The 13,383-nt window shown below is 34.3% G+C and overlaps 2 protein-coding genes across 3 annotated transcripts; one reads left to right on the top strand and one right to left on the bottom strand.

The window, feature by feature from the left end:
- The first annotated feature begins 2,152 nt into the window (after nt 1–2,152).
- Nucleotides 2,153–7,028, top strand: LOC140986198 (phosphate transporter PHO1 homolog 9-like). The gene is made up of 13 exons (XM_073454263.1): nt 2,153–2,779; nt 3,623–3,890; nt 3,975–4,023; nt 4,112–4,183; nt 4,255–4,384; nt 4,530–4,650; nt 4,775–5,033; nt 5,169–5,273; nt 5,359–5,403; nt 5,533–5,682; nt 5,762–6,040; nt 6,164–6,303; nt 6,673–7,028. The coding sequence occupies exons 1-13, from the start codon at nt 2,242–2,244 to the stop codon at nt 6,764–6,766; spliced, it is 2,250 nt and encodes a 749-aa protein (XP_073310364.1). The 5' UTR covers nt 2,153–2,241; the 3' UTR covers nt 6,767–7,028.
- Nucleotides 6,670–11,436, bottom strand: LOC140986197 (phosphate transporter PHO1 homolog 9-like). Of its 2 annotated transcripts, XM_073454262.1 has the most exons (13): nt 10,840–11,436; nt 10,458–10,761; nt 10,324–10,372; nt 10,181–10,252; nt 9,977–10,106; nt 9,721–9,841; nt 9,378–9,636; nt 9,140–9,244; nt 9,020–9,064; nt 8,762–8,911; nt 8,392–8,670; nt 8,131–8,270; nt 6,670–7,951 (listed from the first exon to the last, which is right to left on the bottom strand). In XM_073454262.1, exons 1-13 carry the CDS (start codon nt 11,372–11,374, stop codon nt 7,858–7,860), a joined length of 2,283 nt encoding a protein of 760 aa, XP_073310363.1. In that variant the 5' UTR covers nt 11,375–11,436; the 3' UTR covers nt 6,670–7,857. The 2 variants fall into 2 exon arrangements, with proteins under 2 accessions (XP_073310363.1, XP_073310362.1); XM_073454261.1 differs by having other exon boundaries at nt 6,670–8,270.
- Between the last annotated feature and the right edge of the window lie 1,947 nt (nt 11,437–13,383).

Below are 13,383 nucleotides of genomic sequence, written 5' to 3'. Positions count from 1 at the left end.
TAGCAATTTTTCTAACATTTATCTTATTAAATATAGTGTGAGACGAAGTCAACCCCAGGTAATTTTAAATCCTGACTCCGCCCCTGTTAATAGGTTCATATATCATCGTACATAATAGGTGGGAGAGTGGTCCCAATTGAGTCCGATTCCATTTACAAAAAGAACGCACGATTAATTCTATCCATACTACAAAAAGTAATGGTTGCAAAAAATAACAAAATGGGTTCTTGAAAATAAATCATGTTTCGACAGCTACCCTTGTGTTATTGGCAAAAATGAATGTAAGACGGTCTCACAGATCGTATTTTGTGATACAAATATCTTATTTGGGTCATTCATGAAAAAATATTACTTTTTATGCTAAGAGTATCTCTTATTTGAGTCATCTATGAAAAAATATTACTTTTTATTATGAATATCGGTAGGATTGACCCGTCTCACATATAAAAATTCGTGATACAGTCTCACAAGAGACCTACTATATTACTTTTACGCCATGTAAACAATTTTTATAATTGTGCAAAATATATATTTAAATTGACTCGTGAGACACTTTTATAAAACCACCGATGAATGTTGTAATATTTTTGCAGCGTCCGTCATTAACAGTGGAGTTTTTTGCCCTTAATTTTGCAAAACTATGTCATCTACGTTAATTTTAAAAAAAAAACAAATTAAATATTTTTTTTAAAAAAACCCATATAAAAGTGGATGTGTATTTAAAAAAAAAAAAAAAAAAAAAGTGGATGTGTAAGTAGTGGTTTTTATATTATATTCCCATGATAATAATCATCAAAGCCGCTTTATTTTCCACTGAAGTCAATTTTGGAGGACTGAATGATGCAATCAGTCCACCAAATATCTTACATAGTTGTACATTATTTTTTTAAAAAAAATTTTACATGAAAAAATATATTATTCTTTATTTATTTTTTTAAAAAGACAAGAAAAATATATTCAAATTATCAAGTTTGAGATTGGCAGATTCTAAGCCTGGATAAATTACCTATTTAATCCACTTTTTTTTTTCAAGCAGTATATCAAATTTGAATAAGTCTTTTGTGAGACGGTCTCACGAATTTTTATATGTGAGACGGGTCAACCATATCGATTCATAATAAAAAGTAATACTCTTATCATAAAAAGTAATTTCATGGATGAACCAAATAAGATATTCGACCCATGAAATTGATCCGTGAGACCGTTTCATAAGAGTTTTTGTGATCAAATTTATGGTTTCGAATATTAGATAATGTGATTTCCTCGTATTTTAATTGAAATTCACTAAATATGGTGGAGATTTTTTTTTTTGGAACAAATAAAGACAGAAATACGATAAAGAAACACTTCGAATATATCATCGAAATAGACAAATCCACCACTTATTTTGACTATTGAGTATTGATATAGCTTTTCTATCGATAAACTGGCCACAACTTTCTTTTTTCCATTATGCCTAACCGCCGGGGTTTTGTTTTTATTAAGTATTTCCAAAAATTCTTGAAAAATTAAATTTTAGGAGATAAAGGAAAAAAGATCATATTTTATTTTTAATATCAATTGTAGGTCATATGTGAGATAATCACACATATTTATATTTGTGAGTCAGATCGATCCGATTCATATTTAGAGTACAAAACAATACTTTTGACATAAAAATAATGAGTAGGTCTTTTGTGAGACGGTATCACGAATCTTTATCTGTGAGACGGGTCAACCCTACCGATATTCACAATAAAAAATAATACCCTTAGCATAAAAAAATAATATTTTTTCATGGATAACCCAAATAAAAGATCCGTATCACAAAATACGATCCGTGAGACCGTCTCACACAAGATTTTGCAAAAAATAATATATTTTTATGGGTTAAATCGAATAAGATATATGTTTCATTAAATTGACTCATGAAACAATTTTATATGAATTTTTGTAAATGTGATAGTTGGTAAATCTTATTAACCAACTTATGCCGGTGATATTGGGAGTGAGATATTACAAATTTTATATCTAATTCAAACATAATTAAATAATAAATCCCTAATAAAACGTAAAAGTTTAAAAAAATAATAGTACTGGTAATATTGGTTAAGTATTTTGCGAATATATAAATTTAAAAAAAGGTAATAATATTTGTTTCTATTTAAATAAAAGGAAACCAGCCAACCAGTAGCAAATCATCTTTCTCCAACACATTCCAAGGAAATCAAGAAACATTCACTTCTTCAGCGCGGAAAAAAGATGAAGTTTGGCCAGGAATTAGCTTCCCAAATGGTGCAAGAATGGCAGGAAGCATACATAGACTACAAACATCTCAAGAAACTGCTGAAAGACATACTAAAATCCCGACAGAAAGACGCGCCAACATCCTCGGCAAGGCAAGGTGGTTTGTTCAAGAGGACATTAACGTTGTACAGATCTTTTAGCGGGTTAACGGGTCGCGAGAACTGCGTGATAAAGACTGAAGATGAAGTGATATTTGTGAACCAGGTGCAGCCAGGAACATCGGAGAATGATGGTTTTTTTTATCAGACGATTTTCTTGAAGTCCTCAGAAGATGGCGGTGAAAAAGAGAGCCATTTCTTTAAGAATCTTGATGAAGAATTCAATAAGGTGTTGAGATTTTACAAGGAAAAAGTTAAGGAAGTGACACTGAGGGCCGAGGAGTTGAGTAAACAGATGGATACACTTGTTGCTTTAAGGATTAAAGTGCAGAAACCTTTGATGGAACCAAGTGGGAAGCATCAAGAAGTTGAGTCGTCAGATCTGGTACATGAAGGTAAAGACAATGTGGAAATTTATTTGTCATTTTTCGTGTTTTTTAAGGTGGGAAACTAAATGTGATTGTGTGAGTAAAAATGGGTCCAGAATGGAAATGGTACTTTAGTATTTTTGTGTCTGTGTGTGATCTGGTAGGATAGAGCAAGTTTTCGAACATTTGCTTTCTTGAGGAAATAGCGCTCCAGAAAACAAATGGCTGAATATGTTGGAAGTTGTTGGTCATTTTTCGTGTTTTTTAGGAAGGAAATTATAAATGGTTGTGTGAGAAAAAATGGATTCAGAATAAAAATGATGCTTTGGTAGTGTTGGGAGTTTTGTAAGAGCTTATTTCTGCAAGAGCTTATTATAATTGCTTCCACTTCTTAGTATGATTTCCAAACATTTAATTGGATAGAAGTTTAAAAGCAAGTTAAATAAGTTGTTGCAAACACTATTTAGTTTTAGTATAAGATAGATTGAATTTGGGATCGAAGAAGCTTTCTAAGCATTGGTCGAAGTTTTTATTCCACCAATCGAATTCAAAAACTTCGAGCCCGAATTCATTTTTTTAAAAATTTTCTTGTTCTTTCAAAACCGGATTTCTTGTTTTTCCCATATCCTATTTGATTCTTACTTATTTTGAATTATAAACCTTAAAATGCATCCTTGTGCTCATCGGTTCAAGGTTTACAATATGTTTTTTGGACGATGCGGTATGAGGGTCGTATCACCCTCTGTTATTAGTCTTTTATGTTTAGTACAAGTCTGCACTGAGCGTTTCAGGACACTTCATAGGGAATTGGATTGAATGAAATAATAAAATTTTAGTAAAATGTTAATCCCGTGTCTTTCACTATTGAAGATGCACCAATGGATGTAATCCAAGAAGCTGGGACGAGCCTGGTAGGGGCTTCTGAAGATCGAACCAATGTTGGATCTTTATCATCTCTGGCTCATGTAAAGATCAATATTGAACCAGACTGTCCTGTTACGACAGTAAGAAGTGTTATCAAGAATGCAACAAAATCAGACCTTACATTCAGCATGGAAGAGGTGAGACGAGCGAAAGACAAATTGCGACGGGCCTTCATCGAATTCCATCAACAGCTTGAACTCCTAAAAAGATACCGGTTATGCATCTTGCCTGAAAAATTTATTGGATAACTTGATATAGGCAGTTGTTGAATTAACTTGTTTTATTAAAATGCTGGCAGCTTCTCAAATATATTGGCGTTATCCAAGATTATGAAGAAATATGACAAGGTGTGGTGATTCAAAATCAATCAGGAAAATGTTTTCTATCATTGCATTTAACTCACTTGAGGTCTCAATTCGAGTTATTTTCCTGCAGATCACTTCTAGAAATGCATCAAAATCCTATTTACAGATGGTTGGTGCCTCATATCTTGGCAGCTCTGATGAGGTTTGTGTCCGAGACGTGCTTTATAGTCAAGAAACCACAACTTTGGCCTTATTGTCCCATATGTACCGCAGGTTAACAAACTCGTTGATAGAGTAGAGGCCACGTTCATTAAGCACTTTTCAAATGAAAATAGGAGAAAAGGGATGAAACTTTTAAAGCCTACGAATAAAATAGAGAGGCACAGAACAACTTTTTTTCTCGGTAAGCTTACGTGGATGGAGGAGGCTATACATTCTGAAGAAAGAAAAGAGAATGAACAAGAAAACGTCATCATTCTCTCTGATAGTATATTGAAGTTTTTTGAAAATTAAGGCGAATTTATTGTGAACTTGTTTTCACCTTCTAGGTATGTTAACTGGCTGCTCACTGGCCCTTGTTGCAAACATTATTGTCTCCATAAAGGCGAGGGGGCTTGTAAGACACGAGGGAAGGGATCAGTATATGAACAATATATTTCCTCTTTACAGGTGATTTGTACATAAAATGACTCTCTGAATTCGCAAAGATGCTCTTTTGATCTCCTAGATAATGGAATTGATAAATGATAAATCAAGACTATGAAATACTAAATCGATGACTTCATCCATGTAGCTTGTTCGGATTCATTCTCCTACACATGTTCATGTATGGGATAAACACGTACCTCTGGCGGCAATTCCGGGTGAACTACCCATTCATTTTTGGATTTAAATCTGGTACAGAATTGGGATTCAGAAAAATCTTCCTCCTTGCTTCCGCACTTTCAGTACTCACTTTGGTGGCTGTACTTTCAAATCTGGACATGGAAATGGATCCAAGAACGCAACATTTTCAAACATTAACCGAACTGGTTCCAGCAGGCCTAGTCGTGGTGAGTTAATAGCTACTCTTTCTCCCTTCATAATGTATTAACATATTACTGTAGCCTCTCATAAATATCCAGACAAGATTCTTATAAAAGAATCATCTTTTTAATAAATATTGATCCTATGATACTAACAACCAGGTCTTGCTTCTTATAACCTTGTGTCCTTTCAACATTATATATCGCTCAAGTCGCTTCTTTCTCATTTGGTGCGCATGGCGATGTGTATTCGCTCCCTTTTATAAGGTACACAGGTTCTTGAATTGAACAGATTATAAACAGAAAAATTTTACCTCGTAAGTCATCATTTTTCTTCTGGCTTCCTTTGTAGGTCATGTTCGCTGATTTTTTCTTGGCCGACCAGCTAACAAGCCAGGTCAGTATTTCATCCCCAGTACAACAGAATGACTTTATCACCGACAAATTCTCAGTCGAATAGCATGCTGTTAATTTGGACTGTGTTATGTGAATTATTTAGGCAGTAATATTATTTCGTGCATTTCAGGTTCAGGCTATCAGAAGTTTGCAGTTTTATGTCTGCTACTATGGATGGGGTGACTACAAAAGGAGATCAAATCAGTGCTCTGAAAGCAAATTATATGGAATTTTTTACATTGTTGTAGCAATTATTCCATTTTGGTCACGAGTTCTACAGGTAAGGCAATGCTTCTATTGGCACAGTCTTGTCTTTCCCAAAACATTATTACAACTTTTGTTTGCAAAATTGAAATCAGTGCCTACGCCGCTTGTTTGAGGAAAAGGATCTCATTCAAGGACTTAACAGCCTGAAATATTTCTCAACAGTAGTGGCACTTGTCTTTAGGACAATATATGATTTAAGGAGAGGAACGTTTTGGAAAATCATGGCTGCGTCAAGTTCTGGAGTCACAACGATTTTTAGTACGTATTGGGACATTGTCATGGACTGGGGACTTTTACAAAAGAATTCAAGAAATCCATGGCTGAGAGACAAGCTTTTGGTACCAAACAAGGCTGTCTACTTTGTGGCCATAGTGAGTGTTTTCAATGGTTTCTTTTGTGCCAGCAGAATCTGCAATATTTATGATTTTTCATGAAATATGTTTACCAGAGACACCAACTGTAATTATATTTGTCCGATTGACTTGGAATTGTAGGTGGTGAATATTCTCCTGAGACTTGTATGGATGCAGTTAGTTCTTGATTTTAATGAAGCGCCGTTCATCCATAGGAGAGCGATGATTGCACTTGTCGGCTGCCTGGAGATACTTCGTCGTGGCATTTGGAACTTTTTCAGGTATGATAATGAACCCATCAGCATCCTGCATTATAGCATTAAATATAGTTTCCCATCTTTCTGCCTGCCCTCCTCTTTTTAACAGTTTCTGGCTGTAGAACGACGACTATGAAGAAGATTGGAAAAAAAAATAGTGACACCATGTCCATAGACAAATTAAACTTAAGAACTTGAAAACTACATCACGGATATGCAACAGTGTGTCCAGTTCAATTCTGAAAAACACCTGATCCGCAGCAGAAACCAAGAAATGGAGCCTATATCTGTTGATTTACTGCTCCAGAACAGAGAAAATAAGCTGTTCAAGTGCTTTTGAAAATCAAGACTTCTATATTTTGATGGCTATGGCACTAACTTTTGAATTGGCAGGTTGGAGAACGAGCACTTCAACAACGTTGAAAAATATCGAGCCTACAAGTCAACTCCCTTGCCATTTTACTATGAAGATGAAAAGTCCTTATGACAGATTATTCAACATCACTGGATAGAGCAGGAAAGGCACAAACCTGAACGCTGCCTTACTTGCAACAACTGGTTCGAACACAGTATGATGAAGCTTTTGTGCATCTGCTGCAGCTGCACATAATTTTATACAGCGCACCAAGTATACTTGCAGTTGTCCTAAATTAAATTATCTTCTTTTTCAAGCCTCACTATGTTATAGGAGCTTGGAAGGTCTTGGAGCCCTGAAATCTTAATCATATAAAGTTCTTACGTTTAATGAAGGGCGGCTCATGTACAACAGGATTAGTTGAAGGCAGATGAAACAACTCGGTAGTTCTTTCGCCATACTTTTAAACAACCCGAAGTCCCGAACATCATGCAAAGCAAATACAATTTCAAGAAACAAATTTAGCATAAATATATAAATCCTCAAAATGATTTAGCTTTTACAGAAAATTCAAAATCATACGTTATCTTCTATCTCAAGAAATGTCTCTTATAAAATAGTAAAGAGAAAGACATAAATTTGAGAAAGAAAAAAAATTCAATTATAATAAATAAACTTCCAAAAATGAAAAGTTAATCAAGCATTCGATGAAGCCTGTTTTATTATTTTATATTTATAAAATCGGTGTGGTTTAGTTTGGTTTAGAAATTTTTTTATCCAAAGCTCTAAACTAAAACAAAATTTTCGGTTCAATTTAAAACCGATCGTGTCGTGAAAGATTAAAGACTAATATGAACTATAAATTTGGTTTGAGCCCTTGATTTGATTTAGTTGTTGCTTACCCCTAACTTTAGGTCAATTCGCGCATTAAATTTTCATGTAAATCTTGACTTGCAAATTATTTTTCAGCAATAGGAGATAATTTGACATGTAATAAATATATAATGGCTTCAATAATAATTCTTCTTTACATCATGTAATTTAGGACAATTTCAAGTATATATATTTGATTTGCTGCATGGAAACTTATGTGCAGTAGAAGTACAGAAATTTAGTCAGCTAGCATGCACTTGATCCTATGGTTGGTTGCAAGTGCAGCAGCATTAAGTTTAGGCCTTCCTTGTTCACATGTCCCTGTTATGTGGTATAAACCATATAATCTGTCACAAAAAATTTTCGTCTTCTTGGTGAAATGGCAAAGGCGATAACTTGAAGGTCCGATATTTTTCGACGTGGTTGAAATGCTCTTTCTCCAACCTGCCAATTTAAAAGTTACTGTCATTGCCATTGAAGGAAAATAAAAAAGAAACCTTAGTTTTTAAAAGCAATGAGTTAGCTGCTCAGGCATTTTCATTATTGAACTGCTCCATGGCCATGATGTGATGCAAGTGAATTTTTTTCGTTGAAGCGGGAGGGTTGTGGATGTATCATTGAACCTGAAAAAGTTCCAAATGCCACGACGAAGTATCTCCAGGCATGCGACAAGTGCAATCATGACTCTCCTGTGAAGGAATGGCGCTTCGTTGAAATCAAGAACTAACTGCATCCATACAAGTCTCAGAAGAATATTCACTATCTGCAATTCAAGTAATTTCAGAAACTCTAACTATTAGTGTTTTTTGTAAACATGATCCATGAAAATTCACAACTGTTACATATTATGTTCGGATAAAAAATAAACCATTGGCAGTACTCACGATGGCCACAAAGTAGACAGCCCTGTTTGATATCAAAAGCTTGTCTCTCAGCCATGAATTTCTTGCTTTATTTTGTAAAAGTCCCCAATCCATGACAATGTCCCAGTATGTGTTAAAAACCGTGGTGACTCCCGAACTTGATGCTGCCATGATTTTCCAAAACGTTCCTCTCCTGAAACCATATATTGTCCTGATGACAAGTGCCACTACTGTTGATAAATATTTTAGGCTATTGATTCCTTGCTTGAGATCCTTCTCCTCAAACAACCGGCGTAGGCACTAAATTTGATTAAACAACCAAGAATTATAACATTATTTTTGAACAGATGAGACTGAACAAAAAATCATGTCCATTTAAGCAAAGACTGACCTGCAGAGCTCGTGACCAAAATGGAATAATCGCTACAACAATGTAAAGAATTTCATATACTTTGCTTTCAAGGCACCGGTTTGATCTCCTTTTGAAGTCACCCCATCCATAGTAGCAAATGTAAAATTGCAAACTTCTGAAAGCCTGAACCTGAAATGCATGAAAATAAATTACATCGTCGATTATTGGCTGAACAAAGACAAAGTCATAGCCACTAGCAAATTAGCTATACAATTATGATGGAAATGAAAAATGAACCTGGCTTGTTAGTTGGTCTGCCAAGAAGATATCTGAGAAGGTAACCTACAAAGGCAGCCAGAAGAGAAATGATGATGATTGTTCCCAACTATATTTTGTTCCATTGCTGAATCTGTATACCTTATAAATAGGAGCGAATAGACAATGCCATGCGCATTGGATGAGAAAGAATCGACTTGAGCGGTATATAATGTTGAATGGACAGAAAGTTATGAAAAGTAAGACCTGGACATTAATTTCCAACTATTAATATTTATCGGCAGATTACACGCTTATAAGAATCTGAGTAGAAATTTTTGTGAGGAAATGGTGATATGCTAATACTTAACGAAGGGGGAAAGAACAGCTTTTAACATACCATGACTAGGCCTGCTGGAACAAGTTCTGTTAATGTTTGAAAACGTTGAGTTCTTGGATCCATTTCCATGTCCAAATTTGAAAGCACGGCTACCAAAGTGAGTACTGAAAAAGCGGAAGCAAGGAGAAAGATTTCTCTGAACCCCAATTCTGTACCTGATCTAAATCCGAAAATGAAGGTGTAGTTCACTCGGAATCGCCTCCAGAGGTATGTGTTCACCCCATACATGAGCATGTGTAGGAAAATGAATCCGAACAAGCTACATGGATTAAGTCATGGATTGAGTTTGTCAGTATCTCAACTTATCCATTCAATAATCTATTAGAACTAAAAAAATTAGTACCTGTAAAGAGGAAATATATTGTTCATATACTGCTCTCCTCCATCGTGTCGAATAAGTCCCCTAGCATGTATTGCGACAATAATACCGACAACCAGTGCTACTGAGCAGCCAGTTAATATACCTACAAAATGACGAGTAGTTCGCTAATCTAAGTTCACCTAAATTTTCCAAAAGAGTTTGAAATAAAACATAGAGACCGTTAGCATTTTTTTTCTTCTTTCAAGAACTATGGTCATTTCCTTCCCCGCCAGCTTACCTAGAAGATATGATGTTCTGTGCCTCTCCATTTTATTTCTAGGCTTTAAAATTTTCACCCCTTTTCTTCTATTTCCATTTGAGAAGTGCTTAACGAATGTAGCCTCTACTCTTTCGATGAGCTTGTTAACCTGCAGGAAAGAGAGGAAAGTAAGGCCAAAATTGTGTCTTTTATTTTGCCAATAAGGATAGCTTGGACGCATACCTCATCAGAGCTTCCGAGGTAGGATTTATCAATCATTTGTAAATAAGAACTTGAAGCTTTTCTTGAAGTGATCTGCAGTAAACCACTCCACTGATGAGACCCCGAGTGCCACTTGAGAAACTAGTTACTGTGAACTGTCGTACCTTGTCATACTTCTTCATAATCTTGGAGAATGCCGACATATTCGAGGAACTGTCGCATTGTAATGAAATATGTTAGCTCAACACCTGTCTACAGCAATTTTTGCAATACTTTTTCAAGGTGAAAGATGCATCACCGATATCTTTTCAGGAGTCCGAGCTGTTGGTAGTATTCGACGAAAGCCCGTCTCAGTTTTTCCTCCGCTCGTCTTAGGTCCTCAATTCTGAATGTAATGTCCGACTTTTTCATACTTTTGATCACCTTTTTTAATGTCGTAAGGGGACCATTTGCTTCAATATTGATCTTTACATGATCCAAAGATGATAAAGATGCTGGCCACAAGGTACTGTTCTGGCCTCTATCATCACCCTTTGGTGTCTCTTCAGAAGCATTTTCCGAGCTCCTCCCAAGTTCTTGGACTATATTTATTGCTGGACCTTCTACAGGTAAGAAACATAATCAATTTTAATCTGAACCAATTTACAATTTTGTACCCTGAAAATCCATATCGCGTTTACCTTCTGGTTCCGGATCCGAAGACTCGACTTCTTGATGATTCACATTTTGTTCCATCAAAGGTTTATACACTTCAATCCTTAAATAAACAAATTTATCCATCTGCTTGCTCAACTCCTCTGCCTGCAGTATCACTTCTTTGACCTTTTCCTTATAAAATCTCAGTACTTTATTGTATTCATCATCAAGAATCTTAAAGAAATGACTCTCCTCTTCTCCACCATCTTCTGATGACTTCAAGAAAATTGTGTGATAAAACCAATCATTCTCCGAACTTCCAGACTGCACTTGGTTCACTAATATCACTTCACCTTCTCTCTTTATCGCACAGTTGTCTCGACTCATTAACCCGCTGAATGATCTATACAAGGTCGAGTTCCTCTTCGAGAAACCACATCGGCTTACTGAAGATGGTAATGCATTTTTCTGTCGGGATTTCATGATGTTTTTTAGCAGTTTCTTGAGATGTGTGTAGTCCATGTATGCTTCTCGCCATTCTTGCACCATTTGGGAAGCTAATTCCTTGCCAAATTTCATCCTCTCTTGGCATCGAAAGCAAGTCTCTCTTGATTTTCTTGAAATGCACTTTGGATTGCTGTTTCTTTGTTTCTGATAAATGGAGGTTAGGACGTATTTTTCAAGCATGGAATTTGGATACCTCAAACTCGACGATTTCAATAATATTTTTGATAGATCTTGATATCACATACAAGTTATTGTTGAGTTGTATTATACTATTTGTTTGCATGTGCTTTGTGTTAATGTGATCCTTTGCATCCATTAAACGAATCCCAAGATTTTAGTAGTTGGTCAACTCTCTCATGTGTATTGATTGGCCTTTGTTATATTGCGAGTTATGTAACACTTCAACGGGAAATGTAATTTAAATTTCGCAATTGTGAACATTTATTGGTTTTATTGATTTTTTTTATGCTCTTAGTTTTTTTCTTTTACCAAGCCTATAACACCCCAAAATTTTAATTTAATTAAAAGATTTGAATAAAAATAATAACAATACATTAAGTAAATAAAATAAAATTTATTATCCTCCACATANAAGAAAAATGATTCAAGAAAATTATTATAAATAATCTAAAAATTAATCTAATTAATTAATTAAAATTATATTATAAAATGATTTTAGAAAATTATTATAAATAACCAAAAAATAATCTAAATAATTAAATAAAATTTTATTGTATTAAATACATAAAAATATATGCTAAATTAATAAATAAAATACTACTGATACATGTTATCTTTTGATTTGTTAACTACCATAAACTCAATTTATTCTATCATTAAGTTCCCAAAAGACTTCACATGTATTTTCTTTCTGTTTATTGTAAATTTCAGCTACAAGGTTTTAGAACTCCATATAAGATGGAAATTGGGAAAAAAATAGAAATATTGAGTTAGCAAGATCGTGAATCTTCCATAGAATTCATATTTTTGTTACGGAATTCATATTTTTGTTATCTTTTTAATGTTGAAGAATTGTATGTGTTTCTGCAACAACAAGTTGAATATAATGATTTTATTGTAAGTCGGGGCCTAAAAAACCTCCTTGTGAAATATAAAAAATTTACATTTTTTTATGTAAAAATTAAATAGGCGTCTTATACCTTAACTTTTATAAAATTTGCAAGAACACCCTTTGCACCAACTGAAAATCTTATTAGTTAAAATATTTTGATGATATCTTATAGATCAGTGATCAAAATGACTAACAAACTAAATAAAAAGAAAACTCAATTTGCCACAAGTCATATTTCAGACCGATTAGACTAGTTCGAATGTTCTCTATGCTATCTGGACGCTGCAAAATTGAGCTGAATGACACATACATAGCAACCGACAACATCCGATTAGTATAGCTAACATCCGAACTAGTCTAGCCGACCTGAAACATGACTTGTAGCAATTTGAGTTTTATTTCTAATCGTTTTACCAGCTGGTCATTTTGATAACTAGTCTATGAGAGATATCTTCAAAATATTTCAACTCGTCAGATTTTCAACTGGTGTAAAAGTTGCTCGTGAAGGTTTTATAAAATATTAAAATTTAAGATGTCTATTTAATTTTCATAGGCGAAAAATGTACATTTTCGATACTTTAAGGGAGAATTTGATGCAAAAAACTCTATTATTTAATAATATTTAAATACATTGTTTGGATAGTACCATAAAGATAACTTGAGTTATAGACCAATCAAAGGTACTTTGATCATTTTGAAAATAACGAAAATATTGTCGAATGCTTTAAGGTATACATGTAGTGGTTTAAAATTTCCTTCATCAATTAGAAATAGGAATTGGAGTATCTAATCGCTCGAAAAAGGAAATTTCAATTGGTGCAAAAGGTTCTAGTACATTCTAGATTTATGTGGTTCTAGTACATTCTAGATTTTATCTATATTTTGCAATAGATGATGGTGTATCTTCTTTGGTGTATTCGGGACCAATATATGTAATATGACAGTAATTGGACCACTTCATGAGTCAGGAACATATCTACATTTATTTGATTGTCAAAAATTATACTAG

The sequence above is a fragment of the Primulina huaijiensis genome, chromosome 10 (genome assembly GCF_012295235.1).
Source record: "Primulina huaijiensis isolate GDHJ02 chromosome 10, ASM1229523v2, whole genome shotgun sequence".
In the NCBI taxonomy this organism is placed as follows: domain Eukaryota; kingdom Viridiplantae; phylum Streptophyta; class Magnoliopsida; order Lamiales; family Gesneriaceae; genus Primulina; species Primulina huaijiensis.
This window is presented reverse-complemented; position numbering and strand designations above follow the sequence as displayed.

Bases quoted from the DNA above. Each gene is read 5' to 3' on its own strand.
- LOC140986198 (XM_073454263.1), top strand. From the start codon at position 2,242: ATGAAGTTTGGCCAGGAATTAGCTTCCCAAATGGTGCAAGAATGGCAG. The intron at 4,651-4,774 runs GTGATTTGTACA...TCATCCATGTAG, and splicing joins AATATATTTCCTCTTTACAG to CTTGTTCGGATTCATTCTCC. The intron at 6,041-6,163 runs GTGAGTGTTTTC...TTGGAATTGTAG, and splicing joins CTGTCTACTTTGTGGCCATA to GTGGTGAATATTCTCCTGAG.
- LOC140986197 (XM_073454261.1), bottom strand. From the start codon at position 11,374: ATGAAATTTGGCAAGGAATTAGCTTCCCAAATGGTGCAAGAATGGCGA. The intron at 10,762-10,839 runs GTAAACGCGATA...TCTTACCTGTAG, and splicing joins TTCGGATCCGGAACCAGAAG to AAGGTCCAGCAATAAATATA. The intron at 9,842-9,976 runs GTAAGCTGGCGG...GTCATTTTGTAG, and splicing joins CAGAACATCATATCTTCTAG to GTATATTAACTGGCTGCTCA.